The 16,980-nt window shown below is 40.0% G+C and overlaps 1 protein-coding gene across 1 annotated transcript; it reads left to right on the top strand.

Annotated features, from left to right (window-relative positions):
- Positions 1–672: 672 nt before the first annotated feature.
- Positions 673–15,724, top strand: LOC149298773 (rab GDP dissociation inhibitor beta-like). Its single transcript, XM_089487191.1, has 11 exons — positions 673–717; positions 7,086–7,193; positions 7,972–8,071; positions 8,723–8,857; positions 9,180–9,378; positions 9,907–10,038; positions 11,147–11,246; positions 11,959–12,130; positions 14,591–14,735; positions 15,093–15,147; positions 15,575–15,724. The coding sequence occupies exons 1-11, from the start codon at positions 673–675 to the stop codon at positions 15,722–15,724; spliced, it is 1,341 nt and encodes a 446-aa protein (XP_089343317.1).
- The last annotated feature ends 1,256 nt before the right edge of the window (positions 15,725–16,980 follow it).

Raw genomic sequence — 16,980 nt, 5'->3', positions numbered from 1 at the left:
TGTGTGTGTGTGTATGTATATATATATATATATATATATACATACACACACATACACATTTTTATTACATATTTAAGCAGCTGAATGATGTGTTTTTACTCTGTATGTATTAATAGATTTTGTCCTCTCGAGCGCCAGCAGCGGGTAGTATAACGATTATTCAGTGCACCCATTTGTATTACACGATTTGTATTACTGTGATTTGTATTCGGATCAGATAGCTATTTTATCAATAAACAAAATCTGCCATGGAGAGCCCTGTCGCTGACACTGTCATCAATCTTATTACGGAACCGCCCCGGTATCGCGTTTAACCAATCACAACCCGCCAACTTTGCTGTCTGTAATCCTGTAGGTCAGAAGAGACCGTACCGTCCCCACCCATCGTTTTTATGCTAGAAGAGTCACATGACCCTATTCCGCTGCCAACCAGCGAGCTCTGAAAGAAAGGTGACGTAACCAGTTAGACCATTCTCGCAACATTCGCTGCTGTGTGCTGATTGGTTGAGTGAAGCTTCAGGCTTGTCCGTGCCACAAGGAGGCGGTCCGTACGTGCGCGCTCCTATCCGCTCTTTCTCCTGTCAGCGCTTCCGTGTCTGCCACACGCGCATTATTGGAGCGCGCTCCCGGTTTTCTTCCCGTTGACACCCGAATTACCTGCACCCAGGCACCATGAATGAGGAATACGATGTGATCGTGCTGGGTACCGGCCTGACGGTGAGAATAAGACATTTTCCTACGGCTTCTTGTGCAGGCCACACCCCCGCCTTCTGCTGAAACCTTTGACGGAGAGAAGCCGCCTGATCGCGGCCTAAATCCTGGGGACACTCCCTGCGTGGCCCTACGGTCTAGAATTCGTTATTGTCTTCACTGTGTATAGGGCAGAATAATGCTTTCGCCTTGCTTTTTAGTAACACAAACCGTAGCGATGTATTGATATTTTATTTAATATTATTGACGGACGTGCAAGGTGTAGGTTTATCTATCTCACGCCAGAACCTTTCATGAATCATTCTAGGAGGTGTGTGTGTATATATATATATATATATATATATATATATATATATATATATATAATATGTGTGTGTGTGTAATATACACATAGTGTGTATGTGGTTCCAAAATAATACCTGTTTGTTGGACTAACATTGCATTTAGAAGATGGGCTTTCAAGGATATCATCCAGCATAAAGCATTACTGCATAAAGGGAGGCTAATGCTCCGAAGAGCTCGTCTCTTAAATGCAATAATCCAATAAAAATAATTTTGCACTGCTATACTCATTGGGGGTTTGTATCTACACTACTGAACTAACATGGCTATAAATGTGTGTGGGTATATATACATATATAGTTTCTCTTCACCCTCTCTCAGTTTAGAATAGCTTTGAAAAACAATAGCCGGATCGCTGATACAAGTAGCCGGGTTTTATACAGGTTTGCTCCGGGCATCATATATACTTTAATGCATATGATGCAATCCCCCATGTGCGTCTCCTTTTTCCTCCCACGTAGAAGGTATTTTCGCTGGACGTGGGATACGGACCATCAGTCAGCTCCAGCACTGGCTCGCAGGTGACTTCCTAGGAGTTCGTTCCTACCGCCGATTAGTAAGCAGCCAATCTTTACAGTTAAATGAAGGAGGCGTTCCCCTGCAGCTTTTGAGCTGCAGCTTCTCCCTTAAGTAATTGTATTCATTTCCAGCCTTCCCCCCCTTTAATTGGCTTCACTTAACCTGTATAAACTTATTAGAAGCCACCTACATCCTCTTTTAGTTTGCCATGTTTTACCTCACTACCTTGATTTGTTTAGGGAGGAATATATAAACTTAATTTGCATCTGATTAGACTAATCATGTGCGGTGCTGGCGTTGTAAGATAATATGTTTACATAGTAATGTGGTTTATTAAGGATAGCAAACGAAGAGAGATAATCTGCATATTACACTCATAGCCAAGGTGCCCAGACTGGGGAACCACAGGAAAAAAGAGCAGCTCAAACTTATCGAAGAGAAATATGGAATCAACACAGAAAATAAAAACCTACATTGCTTTTAGTAGTGTGTTTCCAGGACTGCGTAAAACTCGGTGACACTGCTACGTTTTAACGTGACAGTCTCTTATTAAAGGACATCCTGCTCGGTTTTCTGGTTCTCATTCTATCTCTCTGATCGCACGCTTGGTGTGTCTGTTTGGTGTACCCCACCGCTCCTTCTGTTCTCTCTATACGCTGCCTTCATCTTGTGCTTCGCATTACGGTGCCATCTTGGTTGCTCTCCTTCCATTGTGTTACTACTTGCCTACCTTTGTTCCAACTGGGTGTCTTCTTGATTCCCCAAACTCAATCGCTCTAAAACCGAGCTTCTAATCTCCAGCACTGATTGCCCGGGTGTCGCAGTGACGTCCCTCTCTCATATACAAACCTTCCCAAGGGCTGACCCTGTCCTTTTGGAATAGCCTACGCTGGCTTATCGTACTACCCCTAGTGTCCAGCTAACCCCACTCCTCCATCCTACCTCAGCCTCGCTTCTACTGTCCCATGTCTCCCACCATCCGCTCTTATTCCTCCGCCAGTCTGTAAATATGTCCAGTAAATATAGTTTATTTCACATCTTCTGTGATATACCCCACCCCTTTTTGTTTCTACTTATGTCTAGATTACCCATTGTACAGCACTACAGGATATGATGGTGCTATATAAAGAGATCCAAATAGCGGAAGTTACCCCATTCTGTATAAAGGGCTGTAACGTTTCAGTGAAATGTCTCCTGAGGGTTGCCGGGGTGTGAAGCGAAAGTCCTTGTTTAATTTGCATATATATCGCAGTTGCTTGGTACTTTGCTCTGAATTTGTCTCCGTGTCTAATTTTGTTCTCCTCAATAGCCGGTTACTCCAGCCACTATATGCACTCCAATCAGTATTGTAGCTCAGCGTTTAACCCCTTCTTTATATTGTTTTTTCAAGGACGGATAGGGCTTCCCCTTAATACTATTTTTAGATGTATAATCCAACATTTAGTATGAATAATAAATACAATAACAAATATTGGAAGACAGAAAAACCTTTTTTGTAATATTTTACTAAGAGAATGCCCCCCCCCCCAAACCAAAATATATTGATGTATTAAAAAAAATAAAACCTGGCATGCATAGGTGAGGCTTGATTCTCATTTGGGGCTGTTTCACCAGCTCAAAATATCCCCACAAAAGAAAGACGACAACCCAAGGTATATCGACTAGTTGGTTACCCATCCCTGGCAAAAAGAGACTTAACGTTAACTTCTAATTTCATCAAACGTTCTATGCTTTTTAGGATATTTTTTATTTATCACAATAGTACAGGTAGTACAGGTCTTCTAAAAATTCAATCCTTTGCATTTTCCTGTTAAGTTTCCCAATACTACTTTTGAAGGTTATGGTAAATTTTCTTTGAGGTTTTTGCAGCCGAAAGTCAGCGTATTTCGCCTAATTAATTTGGTAATAAATCATTCATATCTCGGCAGCCTGTCACAACATTTACACGGCTTCTACATTTGGTGGAACGCGATTTAAGTAGCGTTACAAAAGAATAACTGAAACAGGGAAATAGTTTATTGAAAATACTTTGCATCGTATTCTCCTGGCCATTCTCACATAAAACCAACTCTAATTGCGTATTTGAGAAAAAAAAAATTATTAAAATAAAGTATTTTATTTTTTCTGCACGCGGGGATGGAAGCCTCTTGCTCAGCCGATCGAAGGCGTACTGGAACGGGAGGTGTACTGAGCATGTGCAGGAAGCACGCCGTGGTATAATCTCTGCTTTTAATTGATGAAGGCGAGGAAGTGGTTAAATGAGCCAGATGTCTCAGACAGAACTCTAAAAACAATGACTGCCGTAACATGGACTCCAATATACATACATACATGCATGCATGACAATAGCACTGGGGAGCGTCCTTAATTTATTTCCCCCCTTTTTTTTTTTTGTTTTTTTGTGCAAATACTGTAAGCGGTTTGTGACTTTTTTGGTTTCCCAGATTAGGTTTTTTGATTTACAAATCTGAGCGCGGCTACAAAAGCAGATCTGTACTAGAAATGTGTTTGTGGCTGCAGCCCCGCAGGGTGTTAATACAATGGCTGTCCTGTAAATATAAGGGCTTGCTTTGTCTTGACGCCCCATACGATGGAAGATAGAATGCGATCCAGAGAGAGAACCCATAGCACTTCACAATACTAAGCGTGCAAATCCTGCATCCCGTGATTACTTCTTCGCAATGTTAAATTAACGGGCAGCCATTTTTCCTCCTTCTGCTCTGTAATCTTAACAGTTTGGCAGTCTATATAGAATCCATGCATGGTCCAATCCATTATATAGTTTTCTTCTCTCAAGAGACTGTGTATTCACTGTGGCTTAATTCACTGAGCCAGGGCACTTAATAACTAAGCAGTGCTTTCCACGTCAAACCTCAGCATGTCTGTCCCTTTAACTTCCCGCGTCTGTCTGGGAGTCTAATCCGTTCTGTTGAGTCTCTGTTTCCTTCCCTTTCTCCATCCTGTTTTTACCACTGCACTATGCAAGGTTCTTTGTCTATGGCTGTTAGTGCTTCGCTAGTGTCTTCCTGATCAGGATTCAGACCTAAACTACAAAAGTCTTAAATCACCCACTCACTTTATTATAACCCTTTTTATTTTCTTTTTAAGTAAACAAAAATGTTCATGAAAGGCAGGTTATTATGTTTACCAGTCCTCCATATAACCAAATACACCTGACAAGAGAAAAAAGTGCTTTGCGTGTTTTCAGGTGTGGCTTTTCTTTTTGGATCGTGTTCTGGATCATACGTGTCTGTGTGAGCAGGGACGGTGTGGAAGTACTTAGCTGCTCGCTTGTCAGAAGGTCCTTTGACTATTCTGCATGTTAATACCTTGCTGGCTCTGCTATAAGTATACGCTGTGCTTGATAGTTATTTATAAGCCCCTTGCCTGTCGTCATTTTAATCAGTATGGTTTTTGTGACCTTTTTTGGCTTAATTTAGTTTCTTGACCTTTCGTTTCGGACTAAAACCGGAGGGCTTTCTACTTTTGGAAATTAAATTCATTGTCACTCTCATTTGCTCCTTCATGAGCTCTCTGAACGTCTCCCTACCTTCTCTGCCGCAACGCTTCTACCCTTTTGCCGAAGTAACCTCGTGGTTCTTTTTCTGTGTGTGTATATGGATGTAATATATTATTTTTATCTTGCTTTTAAAGTAGCCATGGTTATTAAACAAGTGTTATTCTCTAAAATCCATTGTCTATCACCACCTGTTCACCATGCATGGTTAGGCCAAGTTACCGTCATAATGGCTATCCGATACTCCGTAAGTTCATGTAATTGGAAGGACTTCTTGTTACCAGCTGCATGGTTACTGCACAATTGTAGCGTATAAGGAATAAAATGTGTTCTGTACATAGTATACATTTATAAGCATTTTCTTGTATTAACTTTAGGCTAGGTTTCCATTTGGTTTTTGTTTGCTAAAAACGCCTATAAAAACGCCAATAGCGCCACCTGGCGTTTTTTTTGTGAAAAACGGCTGCAGCCAGATGTTAGCTGTAATTCAATAGGAAATCGCAAAATGCCATTTCCACTTGGCGTTTTTCTGTTTGGCGTTTTTTCAGTCCTCCTTGGCGTTTTTCGGCTTTTTTGGGCTCTGTGGCAGTTTTTCAAAACTGCAGCATGTTCACACTCTGGCGTTTTTTGCAAGAAATCTTGGCTTTTTTTCTCCAATAGAAGTCTATGGGAGAGAAAAAACGCCATGAAAAAGCCATGTGGGTTTATTGCCTTGGCGTTTTTTATGGCGTTTTTTCCACAGTTACAATGCAGAGGATGGACCCAGTATCTGTGTGTCCTACGAGAAATAGGCTGAAAACAAACAGTTTCACACAAAACAAAGTCCTGGACTGGTTCATATTGAATTTTACACCATTTGGAACAAACATGCCATTACAAACAAACATACGCGACCGGATCCTGCGTGCCAAAAGCAACAGCAAACAATTTGCACCATCATTTGGGGCCAATCTTCCCAGAGGAGCAGACATTCGGAATAAAGCATGCCTTACAAACCACAGAAAAGTGACAAAAGGGTCTACCAAGTAAATGACATCAGGAGAGGGCAGATACTTGCCATTTATCCTAATCCCTTTTAGCTGGGTGAAACTTCTAACTTGTAAAGGCTGGAAAAACTGCCTAAGGTCAAAAAAAGCAATTTCCACAGAAAGGCTAAAACGCCAGAAAAAACTCCAGAAAAAAACGCCAAAACGCAGGAAAATGCAGTGGCAGTTTTCTTGGCGTTTTTCATCAAGAAAAAAAACGCCGGACAAAAACCCAAGTGGAAACCTAGCCTCATGGTGGTAAATAACTTTTGATTAGTCATCCAAATGCTTTTTTGTTCAGTAAATGCAGTGATCCAGCACATCTGCCTCTGTTAAATATTTCCAGGTTTTGTTGCAAGATGCTGGCTGAGGATAAAATGTAACCGATGTGTTTATCTGAGCCAGTGTTGAATGTTAAACGACAGGTTTCTGAAATTAAACTTCACAGATCTGCAGGCTGCCATTGTTTTCAGTTTCGTGATATTTTGGGCGGCTTTCCCTGCACAAGCACCACATTGAGCTGATTCTATATGGCAGTCCGTCTGAGTGATTAACAACGAGCCGTTCTTTTGTGTACCACAGGCAGTATGATAAGGAGTCTTGGGTAAAAGAGCTAGAAAGCATACAGAAGGCGAATGTGCACCTTCCTGAAACCGTTCTATTATGTACACACTAGCGCTGTTTAAAATAAAAACAAAAACACCATACTTCCAAAGTCGTTCAACATGACACGCTAGACGTTTTATCCTTTTGCTTATGTTCCTTTAACTATTAACCTTAAATATGTGACTGGAAAAGTAGACCCCTAGAACCAACCATGTGTCTGATAAATGGTGGCACTTTAGGGCTCCCTCTCCACAATCTCTAAAAGCATTTATAGAGGGGAAATTCTATAATGGGCTTTCGATTGACTTCTTCCGGTAGAATTTATAACCTTTTTATTGCTTTTTTTTTTTTTTTTTCCCATGTAGGAATGCATCCTATCTGGGATAATGTCTGTGAATGGCAAGAAGGTGCTACACATGGATCGCAACTGTTACTACGGAGGAGACAGTGCTTCCATTACACCTCTAGAAGATGTATGTATTTGGGTATTTCTGGGGCTCACAATCCCAAATCTGTTTAAGCTTGTGTAGTTAGATTGTTCATTTCTAGTTATTCATAAACTTTAATTTTTTTAATACAATAGTATGTATCATGCATTGGATTAACTTTTTTTCTAAAAGCTCTCTTTGGTTTGCACCCCTCCCTCGAAGTAAATATTAAAAACTATTTGCACTTGCGTGTTAATGACTGGTTAGACACATTGACCGCAATGCTGGCATTCATTATATAAGCTGGCTTATTTGACTATTGGCACCACAAACTCCTAAGGTGACACTTCTGCAAATCTTACTTTCAATACAAGATTAATTTTTTTAAAGAATTTTAGTGCCTCTAACTCCTTCAGGACCGGCGTTCACGTACTGCGTCTTCCCTTGAAGACAGCAGTTTTATTTAAATATTTTAATTCCGTGCTCGTGATTTGCTTCAAAGCGATCACATGCACGGAATTGAGTGGGGAAATCCAGCGGTCCGTAGCAGCCGCCCCTCGCGATCCCAGCGTTCGTAGCGACGCTGGATCGCGCATCATCGATGACGTACCTGGTACATCTCGGTGTGGCGGTGACGTATGTCCCAGTCTTGAAGGGGTTAAACATTTTGTAAATATAAAAGGTATGTTTACCAAGCAAGTTAGTGGGTTTTTTTGGTTTTTTTACGCTGTTGGTCTTGATCAGTGTTTGACACATGTCGAGTTCTCTTCTGCACATGGTAACTATACAGTGCTAATAGATTTGTAACTGTTTTTGTATTCAGCTGTACAAAAGGTTTAACATCCCTGGAACTCCCCCAGAAAGCATGGGGCGTGGGAGAGACTGGAACGTGGATCTTATTCCTAAATTTCTTATGGCTAATGGTATGTATCATAATTTGACTTATTGCACATGTCCTCTATTGTCATCTGTTATGTTGGTTGTATTCTGTTTAAACTCCTAATGACCAGTAACTTGGCAGACACGTCTTGCAAAAACAGTCAGTTAACGACTAATGACATGCCTGGCATGTTATGGCATTAAAGAAGCTTAGAAAGCGATTTAAGATCTTTCTTTGCTGTGTTGCTGTAATGCTTCAGTCACAAGTGCTAAAATCAGCAGTGTATCTTCCCAAAAATCTTGGCATGGAAAGAGTTAAGATACTAGCATGTGAAATACCCAAGGGGTGTCTACTTTAAAAATGAATAAATAAAAATGTATTGTTTGATAGGGTATATTGAATTGGCCTGGGTTCCAGATAAGGTATGGGCACAGACTGACCAGATGAAAAAGAAAAAAAAAAAAAAGCACACCTCCCAAATTTAGCCCCAGGGGACCTGGATCTTCCTCTCCGGCTGCCGGTGGACGTCTGTACGCAGACCAAATGCCAACACCACTGAGCAATAGATGAGGGAAAATACTTCCAGACTCTCCCAACGAGTTTTCTTTTTTTTTTTTTTTTTTTGCTTTAGAATATTTCTTAACTTAAGTATATATTTTTTTAAATGATTTGATATTCTTCTCCTGTTTTCCAGGTCAGTTAGTGAAGATGTTGCTTTACACAGAAGTTACTCGCTACCTGGACTTCAAAGTCATCGAGGGAAGTTTTGTCTATAAAGGTGGAAAAATCTATAAGGTGCCTTCAACCGAGGCAGAAGCTCTGGCATCCAGTAAGTCATTTTAAAGCATTGATTTAAGAACATTCTCCAGTTTCTATCTGGACATACTAAAACCCTTTAACATCTACAATATACATTTCTATTTGCTAAATGTAATCTTTCATATACGATGAAGGTTAGTTGGTTAAACACTTATGGTAAGTGTGCTTTTTTTATGCTGGTTAATGACACTATTAAAACTTTTTGTTTATGGGGCTAATTATTTATTGGTAGAAGCAATTTCTGTATATATTCTCAGAAATGTGAGCTCATATGATACATACAAATAAGACTCCATCTTCACTGTGACTAATTTCTAATCATCTGTACCCAGGTCTGATGGGTTTGTTTGAGAAGCGACGGTTTAGGAAGTTCCTCAGCTATGTTGCCAGCTTTGATGAGAATGATTCCAAGACACTGGAAGGAGTTGACCCCAAGAAAACCACCATGCGGGAGGTGTACAAAAAGTTTGACCTGGGGCAAGATGTTATTGATTTTACTGGTCATGCGCTGGCCCTCTACAGGACAGATGAGTGAGTTGAAGGGTTTATGCAGTATACATTTATTACTGTTCAGTTATCTAATATATAAATACAAAAAAGCCAACATGTTTCATACTGGTATTAAAAGCAGGTGTTTAAGTTGTGGGGTTTGGCTTAATGGACAGATACCAACCCAAGTAAGGGAGATTGTTTCATGCATGCGATGATTAAATATTTTATATACTTCTATGTGCTGTAGCCTCAGCCTACATTTGAAACATACAAAATGCAAGAACGCGTTGTAAGGGAATTCTCACAATGGAGAAGTTTAGCATGAATGTGTATGAGCAGCAACCATGTTTTTAACAGATCTCCTGCTTAGCCGTAGTCCCTGCTGCGACTACACAATCGCTCTTCTCTGCATTGTCACAATTGGCACTTCAGGAAGGGAATGGCTAACCACTCTGTCGTGGCACTTGCCACCAGGCTTGCATTTTTTTTTTTTATGTCATTATAGTACATCCTAAATAGTATTAAGTGAGATTCCACTTTTATATTTACATTTTTTTTCTTCCCCAGGTATTTGGATCAGCCTTGTCTTGAGTCTATTAACAGGATAAAGCTTTACAGTGAATCTCTTGCTCGATATGGCAAAAGCCCTTACCTTTATCCACTCTATGGCCTTGGAGAGCTGCCGCAAGGGTTTGCAAGGTAACGCAGAACAGAATTACCGTATTGGCTCGAATATAGGCCGCCCCCGTATATAGGCCGCACCCTAAAAGTTGGGTGCTTTTTTAAAGAAAAAGTTTTTTTAATAGACATTCTGCCACTCTGTCTTCCCCCCCCCCCCCCGAGATATGCTGCCACTCTGTCCTTTCCCCCCCGAGATATGCTGCCACTGTCCTTCCCCCTTCCCCCCCCCCCCCCCCCACCTTACCAGAGCAGAATCCCCGGGTGTCTTGCGGGGCCGGCGGGGGACATCTACGCAATACGCGTATACAACTTCCGGTGCCGGCACATCCCGCAAGAGACACCCGGGAGTCTGCTCTGGTAAGTCTTTGGGGCAGAGGTAAAATGCATCGTGCGGGCGTTCACCGGCTGTGGCGATGCGCATAAACAGCCTCCGCTGCCGGCACGTCTGCACAATCTCCCTTGCCAGGACTCCCTCCGTGGGAATTCCCGGCAAGGGAGATTGTTAAAGCACATCGTGCAGACGTGCCGGCAGCGGAGGCTGTTTACGCACATCGCTGCTGCCGGTGAACGTCTGCGAGATGGGCTTAGACAACCTCCCGTACCGGCACTCCCCCCATTGAAAGTGCTGGCAGGGGAGGCTGTCTGAGCGTATCAGAGAGTAGGATGCAGGTCCCCTGCACCGCTGCGGGGGATCTGTATCCTAACCCTGCTGCCTGCCCGGCGCCCGGAACTGCATGTCCCGGGCGTCGGGCGCTAGACCCCAAATATAGGCCGCACCCCCACTTTCAAGACTTAAAGTGGGAGGAAAAAGTGCGGCCTATATTCGAGCCAATACGGTACATTCTTTGCGTGTCACTGTTATATAATGTTACTACTTGGTTCTGATCTGTTCCATTCTATTTCTCATTCTGTATTAACTGCTAGTGCTACTTTTACCGGAAAGGCTATTTCACTTATCCTACATTGTTTTACATGCCCTTAACTCTTTTAGATAAGGCACATTCAGTCTTAGGGAGAGTAATTTCATAGTTTTCTCTGGACTTCTTTATGAATGACCAATAGTTTCTTTCTTGCGGTTGGCTCTTGCGTATCACTAGTGACCGGAGCCTGTCATGTTATTTTGCAGACTAAGTGCTATTTATGGAGGGACCTATATGCTAAATAAACCAATAGAGGAACTGGTGATGGAAAAGGGCAAAATTGTTGGTGTAAAATCTGAAGGAGAGGTAAGAAATTTTCTCTGCTTATCGTGTATATTTTCAGTCATAGATTTTAGTCACTAAAATGTAACTTGGGCCGGAAGACATTCCGTGTCAAGTTATTCCGTGGAGCTTATAATGCTCCTTGGGGATCAATATACAACTTTGCTTCAAAGAAATGCAACTGCTAGAGCTTTACTTCTGTATGTTGAATTATATAGCTATACTTCTATCCCGACAACGGTATAATTACAGTACTGTAAATTCTGACATGAACCCCCCCCCCCGTGTAGCATTGAAGAGGTTTCCTTTACGGGAAATGGCCAAAAGCCTAGATTTTATGGCTTTACATGCCAAAGATGAATAGTAAGAAAGGGTGCGGTATGGAGATGACTAATGGGTTTGATGCCATTGCAATACTTTCCTGGCATTTTTCTGAACACATTTCTAGAGTTTATTTTTGGTTTGTCTTTTTTAGGAAGATTCTTGTCTTGTGCAGAGTGTGATAAATAACCTTGACATTGGATGTACCCTACTTGAGTTAGTATTCCTCTAGATGGGCAAAATCAATCCCTGAATAGGTTACCTGCTATGGGAGAAAAATTACCCCCTAGACTTGTGACAAGGCCATCTCTGAGATCTAACAAGTATTCTACCTAGGACAATGTTGGACTGCATCTCACAATACCCACCAGCTTTGTAATAAAGGTATAATGCTTGTACCTTTTTTTTTTTTCAGATTGCGCGCTGCAAGCAACTCATCTGCGACCCTAGTTATATTCCCGATCGAGTCTCTAAAGTGGGTCAAGTTATCCGTGTAATCTGTATCCTGAGTCACCCAATAAAGAACACTAATGATGCCAATTCTTGCCAGATCATCATTCCTCAGAATCAGGTCAACAGGAAGTCTGGTGAGTACAGCGCTTTTCTTTTTTAACCCCTTAACGACAATTGCCGGTCCTGGCACGACACGGAAAAGCATGTGCTTTACGACAATTGACGTGCCAGGACCGGCACGTCTTTAAACAGGTGCAGAAAGCGATCTGTTTTCGCTTTCTGCACCCAAAAAACGTTGCTGAATGCCTCGACCTCGAGGCATTCAGCAACGCCGCGATCGGAACGAAGGGGCCATCTCCACGGCCTGTTTTAAAAGCGTCGATCGCCTCCTAAACTTAAATGGTGTCGCTGGAATGCCTCGATCAGGAGGCATCCAGCGACACCAAACACTTACCTTTCGATGGGCTGTGACCGCTCCGGAGAGCGGTCACAGCCGCAGCTGCCGATGATCTTCGCCATCAAGCAAGATGGCCGCTGCGCTGTAACAGGAACCAACAAATTTTAAAAGTTCGCTAGATGGTCCAGACCATCTAGAGAACTTTGGCTCCACTTGCAGGTTGAATACAGGTACTGCATTCACCATGCAAGTCAATGGAACCCAGCTTTCTAATCACAGTGTGATTAGTAAAAATAAATTAAAAAATAAAATAAAATTAATAATAATTAGAAAAAAAATAGTAAAAAACTAGTAAAATGTAAAAATCATTTCCCACTGATGTCACTATCAGGGGAACCTCCAAGTTGAAAAAAAATGTTAACATTTTTTTAAAAAAAAGACGAAAAAAAAATTATATATATATATATATATATATATATATATATATATATATATATATATATATATAAAAAATATATATTTTTGTGAGCAAGTCCTAAAATTAGCATATTAGCTTAAAACAATTCTCGCATGGAAAGAGTTAAAATACTGGCATATTAAATGCCCGTGGGGTGTCTACTTTTAAAAAAGGTATGATTTGATGGGGTAAATTGAATTGGCCAGGTTCAACAACGTCCCAATTAACACCGGGGGAAGGATGGCCACACACCTAATTTCCAATTAGAAAAATGCACACGTACCAAATGTGGCCTTTTAGTTCCCACAAAAATGACAAACCCATGCATGTGGGATATCACTGCACTCAGGAGATGTTGCTGAACACATTATGGGGTGTCGTGTGACAGCGGCATATACCAGGAGCTGTAAATTCATACATAAAGTAGGTGTGTGTGGGAAAAATACACACACAAAAATACTACTGCAAACTTTGAAAACATGCTGGTGGTAAAATGTGTGCATGCAAAGAGTTAAATTACCAGCATTTAAAATACCCTGTGGTGTCTAGTTTTGAAAAATATATGGTTTTGTTGGGCACACTGAAATGGCCTGGCTCAAAGATGTACCAAATAGGGCATGGGCAGTGGATCCCCAAATGCCAAAGTTCAACATTGAAAAATGCGCATGCCCCAAATGTGGCCCTTTTGCCCCCAAACGGCCAGGCAAAATCATTCATGTGAGGTATCGCTGTACTCAGGAGATGTTGCTGAACACATATTGGGGTGTTTAGTGACATATACGAGAACTTTTTAATTCATACCTGAAGTAAAATGTGTGTGGAAAACCAAATGCAAAAAAATGACTACCACAAAGTTTGACAAAAACTGGTGGTAGATATGGTGCATGGAAATAGTTAAAATACTAGCATTTGGAATACCCTGGGCTGTCTAGTTTTCAAAAATATATGATTTGATGGGGTAAATTGCATTGGCCGGGTTCAAAGATACCCGAAATGGCACATGGGGGGAAGAATTACCAGATTTGGAAAAAATGGCTTTGAAATAGCAAAACGCTACCTGTACTTATTGCCCCATAATGTGTAGAAAAAAGCAAAAAAACATAAAAACATTGGGTATTTCTAAACTCAGGACAAATAGTAGAATCTATTTAGCAGGTTTTTTCATTACCTTTTATAGATGAGTAAAAGATTTTTCAACTAAAAGTTAGAAACAGTCATTTTTTTCTAAATTTTTCACCATATTTTATACTTTTTTTAATAGTAAATAATATGATATAATCAAAACAATGTCATCTAAAGAAAGCCCTTCTTGTCCTGAAAAAAACAATATCTAATGTGTGTGGGTTCAGTAAACGGGAAAGAAGAAAATTACAGCTAAACACGAGCAGCGCAGAAATGTTAAAAAGGCCATTGTCACGAAGGGTACAAAAAGTAAAATCAGCCTTTGTCACGAAGGGGTTAAGTCAGATTGCTGTATATACTTTTAGACTCGTACAAAATATAACACTTCACAAATTAAAAAAAAAAAAAATCCATACAAAAATAAGGATCTATTTTTGTAATGCATTTAAAATCTTGATTTCTAATATTTTTGTATTTTTTAAATATCCAGTACAATGCACATGTTAAAGTATTAACAAAAGTCCTAAAAAGCACCAGTTTATTGTGACTGCCTTAGTGATCAGAACATCTGTCATATATTCTTTCCTATGTCATTTTCTGTTTGTTTTACATCTGAAGATATCTATGTGTGCATGATTTCATATGCACATAACGTGGCTGCACAAGGAAAATACATTGCTATTGCCAGCACTACTGTTGAAACAAATGACCCTGAGAAAGAAATCAGGCCCGCTCTGGAGCTCCTTGAACCCATCGAACAGAAGTAAGTGAAAGCTTTTATTAACCACTGGGAATTGCTTACGGCGTCTTCTTAGCCTTCTCGCGTTCTTCTTGATGATCTTCAATCTGCTATTGTTAGACTGGAATTGTCACATCCCAGATTATATCCAGTGCCAATTTTTATATCTATATACTAGAAATAACGTGTTTTTTCTTTCCGTGTCTAATATGGGCAATGGATCTGTTTCTAAAAAGCTGCTATCTGGGTTGCTTTGTAATTTTGTTATAATGTTAAGAGGGATAATTCTGGTGTATATTTTAATAGGGCTTTTTTATAATAATAATAAAAAAAAAATTTTATGAACAAGATTTATGTACCTTTTTTTTTTTTCTTCTTTAGATTTGTTAGCATTAGTGACATGTATGCGCCTACTGATTTGGGAACGGAAAGCCAGGTCAGTATGAGATGTTCATTTTTATTGATTTTGTTTCAAGCATGAATGCAAGTGGTGATCTAGTCTACTTACTACGCTTTCAGTGACATTGGAAATGTAATCCAATTTCAGGGTAATAAAATAGTTCTTTGATACTGTAATTAGCGGTTGGCACATTATGCTGTGTTCCTGTTTTCCGTTTGTAAGCCTGTTCACTTTACATCTGTCAAACTCTTAATGCTTGCTTTTTTTCTCTTATTTGGGTGGTTTTGACTCTCAAGAGGTTGGATATAAATGCTGATGATTTGTTCTTGATCATACAGCTAGCTTCACATAAAGTGCTTGTTACGTTCTAGATCCCCTTCCCAGGCCGTTGCGTTTTAGTCCTCTACGCATCATTATTGAAAAATAATTTTCTTTTTCTGTCTATTTTTTACGTACACCACAGATCTTCATTTCACGCACTTACGACCCCACCACCCACTTTGAAACCACCTGCAACGACATCAAGGATATCTACAAGAGGATGATGGGTTCTGAATTTGACTTTGAAGAGATGAAGCGCAAGAAAAGCGATATCTTTGGGGAAGATCAGTGAAGATTTGCATTAAGTTGAAGTAAATTCTGAATCTGCTACAAACATGTATTTCAGGAATTTAGGAACACTGTATGAAAATTCATTAATGTAAGGCGTGCTTTTTGTAAAACCATTTGAAACCCCCAAGTATTGCACTGTTAAATGCTCCTTTTTTCTGAGACATGCTTGGATTTACTTTTCTCATTTAAGGGGAGGCTGCTGTCCCAAATTATCTATTATTTTTGCTTACCAATAGTTGGTATCTAGAGAAAGCTTAGAATGATTCCGGATTGATCCAAAGTGATTATCATGCAATGAAATACATTAATACACTATAGGCATTTTATCTTTTTGTATTTTAATTTAGCATTCACTTTGGTTATCTCCATAATGAAGGTCTCTTTTGTTTAAGCCAGTCCATCATTCTAATAGTTTATAACGCATTATGTTATGGGCAGTATCTTTCTTGCTGCTTTTTTCCTTTTGTGTATACATGACACTTTGAGACCAGCTAGGAAAGTTGAGCTGTATACATCTTTGTTTTAATATAATAAATTAACAGTCAATAGTATTAATGCAGGCGTGACTTTTATGCATTTCTGTATTCCCCCTCACCACTTCATCAAAGGACCAAACAGAAGTGCAGTATCTGACAGAGCCGTACCCCTTGAAGTGTTGCTTAATAGGGTTGAAAATGATGTACTGCAAAGTAAAGCCAAATTATGGAAACTAATGCCGTGCTTGTGTTTTTGTGTTTAAAAAAAAAAAAAAAAAAAAAGCAATGCGCTTTCATGACTTGTTTATGAAATTCATTGTGCGACATTAAAACATCTGTCAGTTATATTAAAGGACAATCCTCTGCTTAGTCATTTTATATATAACCCGATGTGAAAAGTGGATAACAGTATCGGCTCAAGCAAAAAGGTTTTTTTTTTAATCGTGATATTTTATTAGTGCAAAATACGTAGTCAAATAAGACTCAAACAAATTCCCATCGGCCGAGACCTGAGGCTTCTGTAACATATCTTTTATGACACCGTATGCTGCTTCTACCTACAAGCTGGAGATCGATTCAAACAAGACCGCTTTTTCTAAAGCCTTCATCAAGACATACCAGCTTCTGTTAGATAATTAAGAAAAAAATCTTTAGGTAATGCTTGCTTATATCAAAATAAGACTTGCACAATTCTCAGAAGACCCTAAGTTTGATTTTAACACATTTGTCACTAAATGCATTAAAAACTACATTTTGTGTACGTTCAATGCCCAAACCCATC

The sequence above is a fragment of the Sceloporus occidentalis genome, unplaced genomic scaffold, assembly GCF_023333645.1.
Source record: "Sceloporus occidentalis isolate IW3139 unplaced genomic scaffold, rSceOcc1.0.p SCAF_31, whole genome shotgun sequence".
In the NCBI taxonomy this organism is placed as follows: Eukaryota; Metazoa; Chordata; class Lepidosauria; order Squamata; family Phrynosomatidae; genus Sceloporus; species Sceloporus occidentalis.
Note: the sequence above shows the minus strand (reverse complement) of the source record. Positions and strands in the feature narration are given on the sequence as shown.

Excerpts from the sequence above, each read along its gene's own strand:
- LOC149298773 (XM_089487191.1), top strand. The coding sequence starts at position 673 with ATGAATGAGGAATACGATGTGATCGTGCTGGGTACCGGCCTGACG. Across the intron at positions 8,072-8,722 it reads TAAATTTCTTATGGCTAATG|GTCAGTTAGTGAAGATGTTG; the intron begins GTATGTATCATA and ends CCTGTTTTCCAG. Across the intron at positions 8,858-9,179 it reads GGCAGAAGCTCTGGCATCCA|GTCTGATGGGTTTGTTTGAG; the intron begins GTAAGTCATTTT and ends ATCTGTACCCAG.